This window comes from Xenopus laevis, chromosome 2L (genome assembly GCF_017654675.1).
Source record: "Xenopus laevis strain J_2021 chromosome 2L, Xenopus_laevis_v10.1, whole genome shotgun sequence".
NCBI classification, from domain to species: domain Eukaryota; kingdom Metazoa; phylum Chordata; class Amphibia; order Anura; family Pipidae; genus Xenopus; species Xenopus laevis.
This window is the reverse complement of record NC_054373.1, coordinates 117,683,749-117,701,219: the sequence shown is the minus strand read 5'-3', so window position 1 is coordinate 117,701,219 and position 17,471 is coordinate 117,683,749. Positions and strand designations below refer to the sequence as shown.

Sequence of the window (17,471 nt, the reverse complement as noted above, 5' to 3'; positions counted from 1 at the left end):
TTTAGAAAAACCATAGGACCAATTACTTCTCAAGGTATTCCTCCTATGTTCTTCAAAGCAGTCCATTATTATAGTAATCATATAGTAATCATTTGGTTTCCAAACATACTGTAAACCACACTCAAACACTTAAACAAACAACTAATCAACATATATGGCGACCACTTTAAATCCCCTACACCTTAGTTTGGATCTGCCATTTGGTATAAATCCACCTGCAACCTATTACACTTTCATAAAACTGATTGTGGAGTGATAGCGAGTGGAGTGATGGTTACGTTTACTGAGTGACAAATTATTTTTGAGGGAATTAGCTTTCGTAAAATACATATACACATATATATCTCTAAAACTGGGGTTAAATTGGGTGCTGAATGTTGGTTTAATCTTAGCTGATCAGATCCCATTGGAAGTTTTCTTTTTTGAGCTCCTAAACATAAGCTTTTTCTCATATTCGATACAAACAACATTTAACTAGAGTGCTCTTGCGTCCTCCTCAAAAATAGATTGAGAGGAGCAGTTTGTTTTTGGTCTACATAATTAACTAAAGTCAAAGTCTTGCGTTTCTTCAAACTGCCGAATGTGTTCACACTGGAGGATACTGATTTTAGCAGGCTGATTTCTGCCCCATCTAGCCCTGGCCTAAGGAATTTTGGTGAGAGAGAGATTGAAGAGAAGAATCATTGGTGGACCCCTTGAAATGATGGGTATGCAACAATAATGTGTTAATAGACAACCATATTTTCCATATTTTACCATACATAAGGTACAATTTTGAGTTAATTGATTTTTGGCCCAGAAAAGTTTAGAAATAGTAAAATAGGCAATAATTACCATCATCACTGGTATAAAAGAGCTTTAATATATTTTGCAAATTTTTGATAGTATCGTGTGCTTCATCCAATTCTTTCACCATCAAGAATTTGTCTTGCTGCAAATCAAGCTCTGCAAACACAATGTTACCAGCAGTATTATTATATTTAGTTTGGTACTAAAATGTCACTGGATAAAACATGTATGATATTTGGGGGGTTATTTATCAAACATCGAATGTGAGTTTTTTTATACCTTGCATTAACTCAAATTTACTCGAATGATATCTTAATTAAGAAAAAACTGGAATGGAAATAATTTGATTCTGCAAGTTCGAGTTGCAAAACCCAAAAACTCGAATTTATCGAGTTTTCCACAGGGAAAAAACTCAAATTATTAGAGTTTTTGGGCAAAACCCTTCATCTTCAAATGGTTCCAGGGACCTCTGCCATACACTCCTAAATGACCTCGAAAGGGTTTTAGATGGTGTATTTTTGGATTCAAGCTATTTCCAGGGTCGGGTGGAATAAATCTCGAAAAACTCTATTTTTTTTTTTTAAAAAACGGATACAATTTTAGATGTTTTATTTTAAACGGAAAAAACTTGAATTTTCATGTAAAAGACAACTCGAACCTTAATAAATAACCCCCTCACAGTATAATTATAATACAAAAATATATGACAGCCACAGTTCAAGATTCACATTTTTTATATTACATTGTAGAAATATGTTGGGTGTTGTAAACAGCATGCTGTTCCACAAAGCTTCAAATAAGTCAATTTGCTGCAGGAGTGCACAACTGCAGCATTGTGTGTTTCTTTTTTATTTAATTTTTGATGCTATATAATGAGGCATGGCATGCGTTTAACCAGGAAAACCAACTAAGGTGGTGTTAGATAATTCTGCATGACACGACCTGGGACACCATGGAAACAACTACTGTACTATGAATTTATCATAAATATTCTAAAACTGTGTTTTTCTGCCTCACATTCTTTTATTGTACCTTCATGTGTTTTTGCTTTTGTTGATGCAGGTTGAGCAGAATTTTCTCCCTTTAGTTCTAACGCCATGTTCAACTGCTTACTGTCTTCTTTGTAAACATGGAATCTACAAGAAAGGATAACTTTAAATATATCTTTCCCATAATAGATTTACAAGTGTAAACTTCATTTTTACTGAAGCTTGTCAGTTATTTGCCTTGATTTTATTTCTATATTCTACCTTTTGTTTTCAATACAATGAAGAATGTTTCTTGTTTAATATATGCACTTAGACAAGAACCACAACTGTATGGTATAGCCTTTCATTTCTAATTGAGTATAATATATATGGCTCTACCCCATCAAACACTTATGCTACCTGACTGGATTACTGAATGGAGCCAAGTGCTGATGCCCTACACATAAGCAGCTGACATTACATGCACCTAATTTATTACTTTGTGTAACAAGATCCAGTATATGTTGTAAACAAGGCATGCATCTGTACTAGCTGTGACAGAGCAGTTATCTTAAAATGGAAAATATTAAACTTTCAACAGAACAAATTAGAGGGCATTAGAACTACAATAGAACCCCAATTTTACATTTTCCAAGGGACCACTTCAAAACAGCGTAAAATAATTTTAGTAAACTGTGAAATTCTGTGCCTGTATGGGACTGTGAATTAATATTAATATTAATTAGAGGTATTGGCCTCAATTGGCAAGAATGGAATTAATTCCCGGGATTAGTGATGTGTAGGTTGACAAAAATTCTACATGCACTGACCCTAACCTGCCCGCTCTAAATCTGCACCTGACCTGAACCCCATCTGCACCTCCATTTATAAACATGCACCCGCCCATCTCTGACATCACGAAAGGGGTGGGGTGCGCCGATAAATTGAGGTTACTGAAGCCCAAAGCTGTCAGGGTACTGTCATGGAGAGTGAAAGAAGGGCTCAAGTTGTACCAGCCCAAAATCTGCAAAATATGTGTGGAAGTCAATCTGCGGGTATTGAGCCAGCCCACACACCACTACCGAGGGTGTCAAATCCTGTTCTACTGTAGTAAGTAGTAATTCTTGCCCTGTTGAGGTACAGGTTTTTGTGCTGATCTGGATAATGGATTTATATTCCCTGCACTGTGTACGGTACAAAAGTTTGATTATGTTTGTTATCTACTATCAAAACATTTGCTGAGAGGCAAGCATAACTGAAAATACCAGACTGACAAACTAGGCCGCTATATTAGCACCATACTAGTAAAAGTTTTTTGTATATTTTTTTGATGTGTCATGTTTGCCCTTTGAAACTTGACAAACTGGATAGCCCAGTGGTTCGAAGTTATAAATAATGCCAAGAACAAAGACCCACCCACTATAAGGATTTGCAAGCTACGGCTCAAATATAGACAGATATATATTTACCTTCCAGATGTTTGGTGACTTATCTCTTTCAAAATTGTCACAGTTTCTGCATTCTGGGGGTTATAGGACACAGTATGGACTGGACATGGGCTGTCAGACATACATTTTAACAACAGCTGCATCTTGGCTTCAGAAATATCTTCTGCTGTAAAGTAATAAACAGCTTCAACCTGCAAACCAGAAACATGTAATTTACCTTTAAACACAAACTATGCAACTGATGTATGTTCGTTATAAACACATACATATACTGGTGTGAAAAATAGAACTGCTGTTAAGTTCTCTAAGGTTAAGATGTGCAACTTTGCTATTGTCTATGTTTTCAGTTGCTGCAGGAAAAATGCACTTAATGTGCATGCCAACGTAGAGTTACAGTTGTAAATATCAGCAGAGGGAAGCAAGCGGCTAGCAGACACGGCATCCCATCCCAGTAACTAATCAGGAAATATTGTCAGCATGGTCCTTGTCCTCTCTAAAGGCTAATAGCCCAGGAATAAATATATATATATATATATATATATATATATATATATATATATATATTATATATATATATATATATAAATGTGTCAACCATTTTTATATTCCCTTTCAAATAATGAAATTAATAATTAAGATGTTATGATAAATATACTCTAACAGTTATATATGTTATATATATATATATATATATATAATACACAAAAGCCATGAATATCCTGTAAATTATATCCTTATAAACGGTGAGTAGTGATGTCATCAGTTATAAACGGTGAGTAGTGATGTCATTTCTGTAAAAATTTGTGTATTATAATAAATAAAGTACCCCCAGTTGTAAAATATGAGGATATTAGAAGTTACCTCGGAGTTCCATGACCTGTATAAAAACACTCGTGTTTTTATATGGTCATGAAACTCCTTGGTAACTAATAATATCCTTATATTTTACAAGAGGGGGTACTTTATTCACTATATATATATATATATATATATATATATATATATATATATATATATATATATATAGATAATGTTGCAAACACAGTACTATAGAACCACTGACAATTAAATAAACCATTTAAATAGGCATGCTTAAATACTTTGCTATCAAGTAGCATGGATCAAAACACACTGTGCTGTGCTACCACATAACCCTTTAATATACAGTACACTGCAGGAACAATAGCTGTGATGTGAAGCCCAAGAAGAGTAATAAGTCATGTTAGCTATTATGTTACTCCAGCTGCGATAATTACATTTGTATTGCTAATGATGCTTTACTCAAAGATATTTCTATTCCTCTGAGAGTCCAGAAGTGCGCTTACAGATGGAAAAGACCATGGGTTGTGTGCTGTTTTAAAACAGCAAAACTAAATAAATACCAGGAAATAAATTTAAAAAAAAACAAAAACATTATAGAGTGATTAAACAGAAGAAGGTTTTTCCATAGTTTTTACAATAAGTTCAACCTGATAATGCAGAGCTTCTGAGAGAGCTTTTACAGCACTTTCTGTGTTTTCCACTGGAGGGTGCTGTATGTTGCGTATCCATTCCACAGCTGTCTCAATAGAGTCCTGACTCACACGGATCTGTTTGTCATGCCACTTTTCTGGCACCTGTGAAACCCTAAAGCAGTAAGAAAGTATAAAAATTCTGTTCCAGGTAATTTACTGGTAAATGAAATACATGCAAAAAATAGGCTAAGGTACCAAAAAATTATTTGGTTGTGTAATTTATTTAAAGAAGCTCATCTTTAATTTAAATTTCAGTATTTTATTTATGGATGCATTCTAAGGACATTTTCAATAAGTTTTATTCTTTACTTTGAATTTGTTTTAATTATTTGCCTTCCTACTCTTTATTCAAACCTTTTAGGCCCTATCCTATTAATATTTCATTCCAACTTCTATGCTGTTTCAATGTTGCTAGGATAATTAAGACCTAGCAACCAGACAGCAGTCTATATTACAAATCAAAGAACAGAAGAAGAAAAAAAGCATAAATTATTTATAATCATAAAGCATACAAAACAAGATGAACTCCAATTTGTGTTTTAATACTACAGTGTACTCCATAATAAATTCATTTTTCAGGTGAACTACCGCTTTTAAAGATTTAATATTTACAAGTGTACACCAAAATAAATATATACTGTATATATTGCAAATAAATATATACTGTATATTGCAATATATGGACGAACAATCCCTGTTTTGTTTAAAGGGTAAGGCATTTTTTAGTAGCAGTATGCACAAAATGTCTCTGTCTTAAATATATTGATAATGGGTTGAGTGCAGAGGACTCTTGTATTTGTCTCTATGTATTTTGTGGTCACAGCCTCATTGCACCCCCGCCTAATGGTTTTAAAAATTAGTGGTGAGCACAACTTTCCCTTGTTTGTTATAGTTATACAGGAGCAGTGACCAGCTCCATATTGTAACTCCCACCCTTCCCAACTCTAGTCAGGTGATCCCACTGGTGTCTAATAAAAGGGCAGCCAAGTTTGGGAGTTTTGCTTTGAAAGCAGCAAGTAAGTTGCAGGTAAAACTAAGTCCCTTTGTAAAATGTATAATGAAGCAATAGAATTCTTAATGTATCAGATGAAAATTGAGCATAGCACTGGCCAGATATGGGATGACTTTGACGTAGTTGGCCAGCTTAAATATATTGCAATATATGGACAAACAATCCCTGTTTTGTTTAAAGGGTAAGGCATTTTTCAGTAGCAGTATGCACAAAATGTCTCTGTCTTAAATATATTGATAATGGGTTGAGTGCAGAGGACTCTTGTATTTGTCTATATATACTGTATATATATATATATATATATATATATATATCATACAATAAGTATCATACAATCATACATCTCAACAGTTTGTTGCTTTAGCAATAGGAACAATGTATCAATAAATAAAAACAATGTGCCCCATCGTAGCTGTATCTGTGACCACTTTGCTTATCAGCTACAATGCACATTGAAACCACTGTCCAGGGTTTCTTAGTGGTTTGTCATGATAAGAAAACAGAGCAGATAACGTCACTTGACTCCTAATGAAGATATGTGGTTTCAAATTTTTATGCAATGACAGCAGTTTAAAGAGGGCCCATGGGACCTGGCAAATGGCAATGTAAGAATGGGGTCCCCAGTCTACAAAGCAGAAACATATATAAATCAACAGTGTACAACCTATGGCCCTTACTGACTGTTACTGACTAAGCTCCCAGCATCCCCTAGGGGAAAGACCCTAGACAAGCTAGACTTTTTTTTAAAAGTTTGTTTTTAAAAAAAAAATTGGAAAAATAATCAGTGGAATAATTGGACTAAGGATCACTAATCTATGGCTTTGTGGCATACTCATCTTAGACCCAGTACCTGAAGACCTCTGAACAAAACAAAAAACTTACCAAATTATATTAAATTTTGAAATCTGTGCAACCTGTTCCCTAAGTAAAAGACAGAAAGCATCTTGAAACATTTCAAAATGCTCTTTAGACAGAAAGCCACTGTCTACAACAATGATAACAGAACGTTCCTGGATAACACCAAATATTGCTCGGCTTCCACTGGTAAGCCAATCAAGTCTTTCATTGTAAAGCCCAATAGCGTTTGTGAGAGATTCCACCTTCTGGAGAAATTGTTCCTTCTTGGCTGTCAGCTAGGCAAAAAGAAAAGGGAATCATTTTGTTAATATTGTAGTTATGGCTTCTAAGATTGAAGTTTTATTTTGGGCCATTACCAAATCAAAGCAAATTACAGTATCTAAGGTACACAAAGGCATGGCACACAGGATTTTATGGCTCAATCCCCTTGGAGAAAACTATTAATAAGAGGCATACTGTCATCGGCACACACACCAGAAGGAGTGTATTGCTCGAGAATACTGACTTTTTCCACTCCTAAGAGATACTTGTCTACATGCCACATGTGCCACAAACAAAGTATTTGCCATGCCACTGTCTTTGGGAAGAGCCTTTGGATTGCTACAGCTCATCTGACAGACTCTAGGACTCATTTACAGTGAAAAAACAGGGCAAATTGTCATGTTTTCCCACCACAATTACCATTCTTACACAACGTGAAATACAGTATGGTAATACAGTGTATTATTTTACCCATGACAATCTGGTATATACTTTACTGTATATTAGGGCTCTGTCATTGGGTGCAAAACTGTCTACTTGACTGCAGCATGTAGTAAATAGCAAATATTTAGGTATAAGTTGTACCCAGTTGTAACCAGATGCCCCTTAAATTACACTGTACACAATAGGCATAATAGTGACAGCTATATGCGTAACATGCATAGAGAATCTTATACTCAAGAGAATTTCTGCAAATACTAAAACATGGACTAATTTAAGGATTGTATACTTACATTGTATATTTTATCAGCAAAGTTATATTGAAGAAAAAGGCCTTGAGAATATCGAGAGGATACTGGTCTCCCTAATTTGCTCACAAAATCTATATAGAAGAAAATATTATTATTCATAGCCCAATGATATATAGATGGATATACATAGATGATAGATAGATAGATAGATAGATAGATAGATAGATAGATAGATAGATAGATAGATAGATAGATAGATAGATGATAGATACTGTAGATACAATAATTATATAAATAACAAAAGTCCTCTGATTGCTTGCCCTCATACATATTATACATTTATTTATACTACAGCTAAACAATTAGAGCTTTGAACAGAAAGAAAGGATGGGCAATGCAGTGGAACAAGCCTTCATTTCTGATCCCTCTCAACATTATTGGTTGAACACGATTATCTATCTATCTATCTATCTATCTATCTATCTATCTATCTATCTATCTATCTATCTATCTATAGATATATATATATATATATATATATAGGGCTTTATATAACTGACTATAATAGACAAATTAGGAATGTTCAATTTATCAAACAGTTCAGTAAGTAAGTACATTCATTTTCTAGGTTAATTCCTTATTAATTAGCATTCAGTGAGTCCATTTATGAATTAAGGCACAGAAGCATCTCTACAATTTCTATGTCCTCCCTCATAATGGAAAACTCCTCTGTTCTCTTTTTTAAGTAGACCAAGTGGATCAGCCATTTATATACTTGTTAAACAGGCCTAATGACTCAATAGTGCTTTAGGAAAGGAAGTTGGGCTGCTCCATAATTTGGAAAAACAGAATGCAGGTCAGTTGCCACAGATTGCACTGGTCATGAATAAGAAGCTTTGAATCAAATACCTTCTTTTTGCTGGAATCCAAGTTGAGAAAGGATCTGCATCATAGAAAGTTTTTTCTTCTTTAGCCCATGTGTTTCCAACCATTGTGATGAGGAGGTAAGAATATGTGCCTCTTCTTTTGCTGACATTCTTTAATGTAATCCGATGCTATATAAAAGTGGCTTGTCTATATTTGTTTTCACTAAACATGTAAAAAAGAAGGCAAACTTTGAGATAAAAGGTAAGTATTTTGAGAAGCATACTTGCCAAAAATACATTTTCTTTAAATGGTAAATATATCTATTCATAAAAATAGTAAATATTCTATTTCATTTTTATGAGGTAATTACGTGCTATATGTATATGCCTATTTATATCTGTGTGGGGGAGTTTTCATACTTTACATACTAAGGAGGTTATTTACTAAATCTGAATGCCAAAAAATTTGTGCTTTTTTTACTATAAAATTTAAGTTTTTAGTGGAAAAAAAACCACAAATTTTTCCGGATTTATTATTCCTTGAGGATCGAAAAAGTCTTAATCCAAATATCTGGCTTCTCAGATCTGCAAAGGCTGCATATAAGTCAATGGACCAAAAAGATATTTTTATCTGCGCTGGGTTTAGTGCAAAAATCAGAAGATTTCGCAGTTTTCGGGCTAAAATCAGGAAAAAATCTGAGTGGAAAATCCTTTCTTCTTTTCAGGAAAGTGTATTAATAAATAAGGAGAAAAAACCCGTGCAGGTTTGGATGGAGTTGTTTTCAGAAAATATTGCGATAAATTTGGACTAAATGGGCCTCCCCAAGTGCCTACTATATTCCTAGTCATCATAGTGTAAGCTTGGGGGATCTACAACAGACACTTTTTTTACAATAAGGCTTTTTATTTAAAGACCCGGGCCATTTCAGTATACATAACACAATTTATAATATTAAATTTGATTAACAATATTAAAGCTTGCCCTCTGGACACATTTGGTGAGTTTCCTCACTAAACTGGGCCCCTTATGTAATACCAGTAAATACACGGCATAAAATCATTACATAGAAATGGCATATATTTTCCTTTTAAGTCCACACAACGATGCAGTAAATAGTGGGAGTGGTTCAGTTAGAAATCTTCAGACCTGTCCTTGGATATGAAGGCTTCGAGATTGATGCTTTATTTGTTAATTACAGGCTTGCAAAATAATCTCTTTGAACTGGACAATAACAAACTGCGCTGGTTTCCATGCAACTGGCTTAAATATATATTATCCCTACAACTTGTGTAAAAGCGAAATATATCTCACTTTTTGAAATTAACTCATTCAGTTGGGCTAATGTAAAAAACATGCATAAACACTATCTGAACGTCCAAAAATAATTTATTTTTGTCATCCAAATATTTTTTACACAGACATACTTGGTTTGACAGATTGAGGAAACCATTATAGCCTGCCTTCTGTGTGGCCAGTTTCCCACCCCCATAAGGTGGCCATACACGGGCCGAAAAAAGCATATCACCCACCTCAATGTCGGCATATCGGGGAGAGATCGGCTCGTTTGCGAAATAGTGTATGTGTATGGTCACCTTAAGTCTCACAGTGTAATACAACCTCTCCCTCAACTTGTTCCATTGTGAAGTGATGGATTGTGGGACTTGGAGTCCTTCTGCTTTCCAAAGAATTTGTGCATCGCCCACCATAGGCTGCAGAGGGACTCCAAGAATAGTATATTGCGTGTTGCAAAAGCCCCTCAGTACCTGTTCTTAATAAATTTGTTAAATATCACCTCTTTAAGATCAGTCACATCATAAAGTGAAAATATTGTTTCTTATGGTTGCAGTTTGTACCTGTTCATCTAGAAATACAAGTAAACAACTATGGATTTTGTCCAGAGAACATGCATGTATACATTTTTTTTGGCTAAAATCTATGGGCACTGGCATCCAGATGCCATTCCTTTCACTACCTACACGCTTGTGGTGGTACTGAGCCTCGTAGTGTTTTTACATGGGTGGAGAAATAGCTTGTTACACTGTTCAAATCTACACAGCAGTTCTTGCTTTTCAGTTACACGCAAATGGGAGAAAAATCAAGCATGTCAAGATTATGGGTCTGTTCTAGAGAGCACCTCCATTCTCAGCCCCCCCCCCCACCTATTAACTGGCTGGAAAGCAGCAGGTATGACACCCCACAACTTTCTATATACATACCGCTCTCATTACGGATCCAGACACAGGATTCTCTAAATTTCCCGGGACACAGGCAATTCCCTCACTGACATTGTTGTCTGTGGAAACGGATAGGTTGCTATGGGTGTCATGTTTCCAGCATAAGCTGTCATCATGTTGTTATATTTCGTTCACTTAAACTCCCTCTGCTGGCCATTTAGGGCATCTATCCAACACTTACATACAGACATTTGCAGCATTGCATTGGAACTTATCTGGCTTCCATCATACTTCCATCATGTGGCCTTGTACAGTGCAGGCAACAAGTCGGATGTAGTCGCAGGCGTCAAAATATAATGGGACGCAACGAAAAGTTGCAGGTAAAAACTACATTACTTAAAACACGACTGTCGGATATGAACGCAGAAAGCAGCGTCTTCATCTGACAGTCTAACCGTGTAGTTTTTACCAGCGACTTCTCATTCAGTCCAATTATATTTTGACGCCTGCTACTGCATCCGACTTGTCACCTGCTTTTCATCACTGTGTGCCGATCCGACGAAAATCGCCCGTGGAGTTAAGCCAAAAGACTCAGGTTGTGGATAATTAATTGAAGCAAGGATAAGCAACCTATGGGCATCTAGCTGACCCTTAAGATGTTGGAAGGTTCAACGATTAGGAATATGGAGCACACAGGTGGTTTGGAAAAATCACGCCTTCTTTATTGAAAAAGTAATAGTAAAATCATCCGTGCAGTACAAATGTGGACATGACAACCCCCACACTTTACGCGTTTCGTGGCATCTCGTGGAACGCGTAAAGTGTGGGGGTTGTCATGTCCACATTTGTACTGCACGGATGATTTTACTATTACTTTTTCAATAAAGAAGGCGTGATTTTTCCAAACCACCTGTGTGCTCCATATTCCTAATCGTTGAAGCTATGCACATACGTCTGGATCCGGGGACGCTTTATATGTTGTAGCACTGGTGGAACAGGACCCGTGATGTATGAGGGTGAGTGCATGCGGATTGAAATTCACCTTAAGATGTTGGAGAATAGTAGTAGTGGCAACTGTATCTCAGTGGTAGTTTGTGGGCCACAGCTACAAACCAGTAATTTCTTATTATCTGATGCTGCCCCGATGTGTGTTAAAAGGGGCTATTTATTATGTAGTGGAGCATGAAAGCTGTAATCTATAAAGCCACAAATTCTGATATGACATGGCATTAAAATTAATACCAATGTACAGGTATAGGATCCAGTGCCGGGCCAACGCGGGCAGGTGCCCTAGGCAGCCTGGTCCGCCAAAGTGCCCAATACGCGAGTGCGTATGCGCGAAAAAAACGCTAGTGCGCATGCGTGAAAAAACAAGTGTGCATGCACAAAACAAAGATACGCGCACGTCGGCCAGAGCAGGGACCGGACTAGGGGATAGCAGAGGCAGAGAAGGTACGTGCCTGGCGCCCCTCCAGCTTTGCACCCTAGGCACGTGCCTACTCTGCCTACCCCTAGTTCCGGCCCTGATAGGATCCCATTATCCAGAAAGCTCAGAGGTATGTAAAGGCCATCTCCAATAGACTCAATTTTATACAGATAATGAAAATTTTTACAAATGATTTCCTTTTTCTCTGTAATAATAAAACAGTACCTTGTACTTGATCCAAACTAAGATATAATTAATCTTTATTGGAAGCAAAACCAGCCTATTGGTTTATTTAATGTTTACATTATTTTCTAGTAGACTTAAGGTAAGAAGATCTAAATTACGAAAAGTTCAATTATCTGAAAAACCCTAGGTCCCAAGTATTCTGCATAACAGGTCCTATACCTGTACCTGATTTTCAGAGACATCAATGTATATTGCCTGTTGCAAAAGTTCATAAGAAAAGGATTCCTTAGCCTGATGAAAGTTGCAATCTTTACATGATATGACAGAAGCCATTGATGCCATAGCAAGTGCTTAAAGTGGTTGTTTACCTTTAAACTAACTTTTAGTATGATGTAGAGATGTATATTCTGAGACAATTTGCAATTGTTTTTAATTTTGTATTTCTGATTTTTTAGTTATTTAGGTTTTTTGTTCAGCGGCTCTTCAGTTTCAATTTCAGCAATCTGGTTGCTAGGGTCTGAATTACCATAGCAACCATGCATTCATTAGAATAATAAAGCTGAATTTGAATAGGAGCTGGCCTGAACAGAAGTATGCCTAATAAAAAGTAGCAATAACAGTAATTTTGTAGCCTGACAGAGCATTTGTTTTTTTTTAGATGGGGTCAGTTATCCTCATTAGAAAGCTCAGAAAAAAAGGCAAATAATTAAAAAATCATAAAAAATAAAGAACAATTAAAAAGTTGCATAGAATTAGCCATTCTATAACATACTAAAACTTAACTTAAAGGAAAGAAATAGTTTGTAGTATGACAACTTTTTCTATTTCAGCTGTTGACAGGGATAGGTGATTTGAAAGGACTGCACTGAACAAATAAATGTATGCACTATTGAGACCTAGTCAGTCTCTTGCAAAAATGATACAGAAAAACAGCTTTAGTTGGCCTGTTATTTATGGCTAAACATGAGTCAGGAAAGCAGCAATGTTTACCTTATATCTTGAAAAACATTGTAATCATGTTGTTAATTTAAGACAAAGTTCCAATGTAGGATCATCCAATGATCTGCATTACTGTATGTCAGTCCAAGGTTGTTAGGCGTTTCAGCCATTATTTACATCTCCATACTTATGGCTAGGGGCTGGAGATCCACATCCACTAAACCTGCTGCACAAATAAGTGGTCATTTCCAACCACAAATGCAGTTACACTTGGCTCCAATCAGTTGTGTGAAAAATCCTATTCATTAAAATTATTTGGATCAACATCCATTTCTTGCACTTCTGTATAGTTGCTCTCAGCACTGCTGCCTTCCTCCTAATAACTGTTGACACCAGCTGGACATAGAAAATTTTCAGTGCAGTTGTATCCAATTTGCTTCAAAATGCAAATGTAATTGCAGAAAGTTTTATGCATCCAACGTAATTGCGTTAGATGCAGCTCCCCATTGTAACCACATTGAAGTTAAAATTATGGGGGGAAACGCTGTATTATGGGTAAAAAACAAGGTGATTGCATCTGAAATTGCACTATGCACACCACATTGCAGAAGGTAAATCACCTCTTTAGTCTTTATTGTTTAGTAATTTGTGAGTTCATCAATTAAACCTTTTCTCCAGCTGCAACCAACCCACTCGTGCTGCTAGCCACTGACTGACTTCATCTGTTATATGAGTTAGCAATTTGTAATGCAATACATACAAAATCAGTTAGGGAGAACGAGTTTGGAGACACCAAGCATTGGTATCCGGCAGCTGTCACTCAGCTCCTTTTACCTCGGGATCTAGGAACATGGTCATCTAGTATCTTGGTTTTTAAAAGCTTGGTTTCCAAGAATCCGGGGCCCAAAACCAAACATTGATGCCTGTTTATCAAAATTCAAATCATTAAATTGTAGATTTCTTAAATTCAAATAAACTCAACATTTTGCCAAACTTGAATGGTTGCTTTATTAAAGGGGACACGTGACCCAAACAAAATTATCCAAATCCTACTTTATCATGTTGGTCAAGCAAAATGAACTTTAATTACACTGTATAAATTATTTGAATATTGTTTCCTTCAGTCTGGGAACTCATAATTATAGCAACCAGGAAGGAGCCATTTTGTGGACACTGTTATTAAGGCAAGCCTTGTATCATCTCAGAATCTTGTTTGTGCACCAGGGGACAGGGACCCAATGTCCATCCCCATGCACTGGTTACACAATTAAATCGTTAAGAGAGCTGGGGGAATGTAGGGAGATCGGTGACATCTAGGAAGTGCTGAATGGAAAGTGAAAGTAATTGCTTGCCCCGCCTCTATGCCTAGGCATAGAGGCGGGGTAGGCAATATTTGATTGACAGCTGATATTTATAAATGAGTTTACAACAGCTATGAATGCTTTAATAAAAAAAAAGAAATTGGATTTCATATTTAATTTAAGAAGGACTTTTATTATACAGATTTTTATGTCTGGGTGACGGGTCCACTTTAAAACATTCAAATCTAAAAAAAACTTGAAAAAAAGTGAAAAACACCAATGCATCAAATTTGTATTATATTCATCATTGTCAATAGATCTACAAACTCTAACAAATTTACGAAAAAAACTTGAATTGGAAAAATTGCTTAAATTTTGCCTGACAATTCCCATTGACTTCTAAATCAACTCACAAGCTTTTAGATGCCAAATTTTTACATTATAGTTTTTCAGAAAATGTTATGCTTAAAGGGGAGTCTTCATGAAAATTTAACATAACACTGAAATAAGAAACATTCTTGTTATAACAAATTAGAAATTCTGTACCATTTCTGAAATAATCAAGGTTAGCTTCACTATCCCTCTCATATCTGTTTTTCTTTATTCTGTCTTCATGCAGAAGTAGGGTGTCAGATTTATTGTTAGATCCAATATATGTTTTAGGGGGGCTCCCTTTCCTAGCAGATGTATTAAAGCTCACTTAAATAACTGATTCCAGTACAAACAAAATCTAACAAAATAACTGAATTTGCCACAAATTCTGTATGTAGAGGCACAGGATTTCTGGTGATTTTAAAAAAGTGAGCTCTAATATATTTTCTGGGCAAAAGTAGCCGTCCCTAAAAGATATGTTGGTTTTAACTGTCTTTCAAACTCAGACTATGAAACTCCTGGATGAAGAGAGAACGAAGAGAGACAAATGCTGAGAGGGAGAGTGAAGAATAACTAATTATTTTAGAAAGGACTCAGAATTTTTTATTGATTATATTTAGAAAATGTATTATTCCAGTATAATGAAGCTTATATTAAATTTTCATTTTCGCAATAGTTCCCCTTTAAGTATCAAATGTTTGAGTATTGGAAACTCTTATTTGAATTCATGAGTTTTACCCAACAAAAATGTTGGTAACAATTTGAACGTTGATAAATCACCCCCATTGTGTTTAAATTTGTTTCCAAGAAGCTGGTCAGGACCAGGAAGACTAGAGCCAAAGTCATGAACAGGTGAAAGTTTGGGGTCTGACACCCAATTTCCGCACACCAGTTACAGGAAACCATGTTACAAGCATCTGAAATGACACTGTAGTCAAGCAAACAGAAAGGAAAATGCGAAGACTCAAATAAGAGTTTGTGTTTGTGGACCAGTCTCTGTATCAACTTCTACTATTAGCTATCTTCCATAACCTTGTATTCCTTCACTTGGTTGCCCTTCTCTGGACACGCTATAGTTCAAATACCCCATTTGGTTCATATTAATATTTGTTTTTACTGGAAGAGGTGCAGGAGCCTAAACCATGAAAACAGCTAAGACCATTACGCATTCAGGCAAATAGTGTTCTTCTGGCTTTTGCCAAACCCAGACTTGTCTTCCAAACTTCCTAGATGGTAAACAGTGATTCATTATTCCAAATAATGCATTTCCACAGGTCCAGAGTCCAATGGCAATAAACTGTACAACAATTCATCAAAACAAAACAATCTATCTGGCTGCTATCATACAAACTAACTTTAATTCCCAGTATCACTATTTAACCCCTTAAAGGAGAACTAAACCCCCAAAATGCAATATTGCTAGAAATGCTGCATTTCTTATACTTAAAGGGATCCTGTCATCAGAAAACATGTTTTTTTCAAAACGCATCAGTTCATAGTGCTACTCCAGCAGACTTATGCACTGAAATCCATTTCTCAAAAAAACAAAAACTGACTTTTTATATTCAATTTTGAAATCTGACATGGGGCTAGACTTTTTGTCAATTTCCCAGCTGCCCCTGGTCATGTGACTTGTGCCTGCACTTTAGGAGAGAAATGCTTTCTGGCAAGCTGCTGTTTTTCCTTCTCAATGTAACTGAATGTGTCTCAGTGGGACAAGGGTTTTTACTATTGAGTGTTGTTCTTAGATCTACCAGGCAATTGTTATCTTGTGTTAGGGAGCTGCTATCTGGTTACCTTCCCATTGTTCTTTTATTTGGCTGTTGGGGGGGTGATATCACTCCAACTTGCAGTACAGCAGTAAAGAGTGGTTGAAGTTTATCAGAGCACAAGTCACATGACTTGGGGCAGCTGGGAAATTGACAATATGTCTAGCCCCATGTCAGATTTCAAAATTGAATATAAAAAAATCTGTTTGCTCTTTTTAGAAATGGATTTCAGTGCAGAATTCTGCCGGAGCAGCACTATTAACTGATTCATTTTGAATAAAATGTTTTTTCCCATGACTGTATCCCTTTAACTTGCTGCATCTGCCACAAGTTTCAGCATCTATATAACAGTTGCCCTTCAAATTTGTGCACAGGGGGTCACCATCTTGGATTTTGTTAGGAGTGCTAGTGACACTTACATGCTCAGTGTGCTCTGGGCAGCTGTTGAAATGCTAAGCTTAAGGGTCGTCGGCTTGTTGCAAATAATAATGCAGAAAATGTTGATGAATGGGATGATTATTAAATTATGATGCAAATTGCACTGATTCCTGAGCTGCCATATAATATGAATCCAACTGAATAACTAATCACCCTTGTATTGTGAACTTTATATTATATATACACAAGAGTTTGACCCTAAGCTCAGTTAATTGACAGCAGTCCAGAGCGCTAGGGGCAGATACAAAAGCCCAAAACATAGTGTGCAGTATATTTAGCCTAATGCTTGTTATGGTTTTATTTCTCCTTTAAGTCTTATTAATACAGAACATTTCCTTATTAATATAATTTTTATGTTTTTACCTATTGTGAAAGTATTTAAATATGTGGATAAGATAATGCCTCTCTTTGTCATTCTATGTTTCATCCAAATTGTCATGCAAACATACTGTTTATC

At 35.9% G+C, this 17,471-nt stretch overlaps 1 protein-coding gene across 1 annotated transcript in view; it reads right to left on the bottom strand.

Annotated features, from left to right (window-relative positions):
* The window catches only part of vwa3b.L (von Willebrand factor A domain containing 3B L homeolog), a 68,685-nt gene extending 57,926 nt beyond the window's left edge, over window positions 1-10,759 (bottom strand). Inside the window, exons 1-8 of the mRNA XM_018247113.2 lie at window positions 10,626-10,759; window positions 8,452-8,631; window positions 7,585-7,673; window positions 6,614-6,864; window positions 4,675-4,831; window positions 3,227-3,396; window positions 1,822-1,925; window positions 835-945 (exon numbers count right to left, since the gene is read on the bottom strand). Of these exons, the coding sequence (XP_018102602.1) occupies window positions 835-945; window positions 1,822-1,925; window positions 3,227-3,396; window positions 4,675-4,831; window positions 6,614-6,864; window positions 7,585-7,673; window positions 8,452-8,578 (1,009 nt within the window). The 5' untranslated portion in view covers window positions 8,579-8,631; window positions 10,626-10,759. The remainder of the gene's footprint in view (window positions 1-834; window positions 946-1,821; window positions 1,926-3,226; window positions 3,397-4,674; window positions 4,832-6,613; window positions 6,865-7,584; window positions 7,674-8,451; window positions 8,632-10,625) is intronic.
* Between the last annotated feature and the right edge of the window lie 6,712 nt (window positions 10,760-17,471).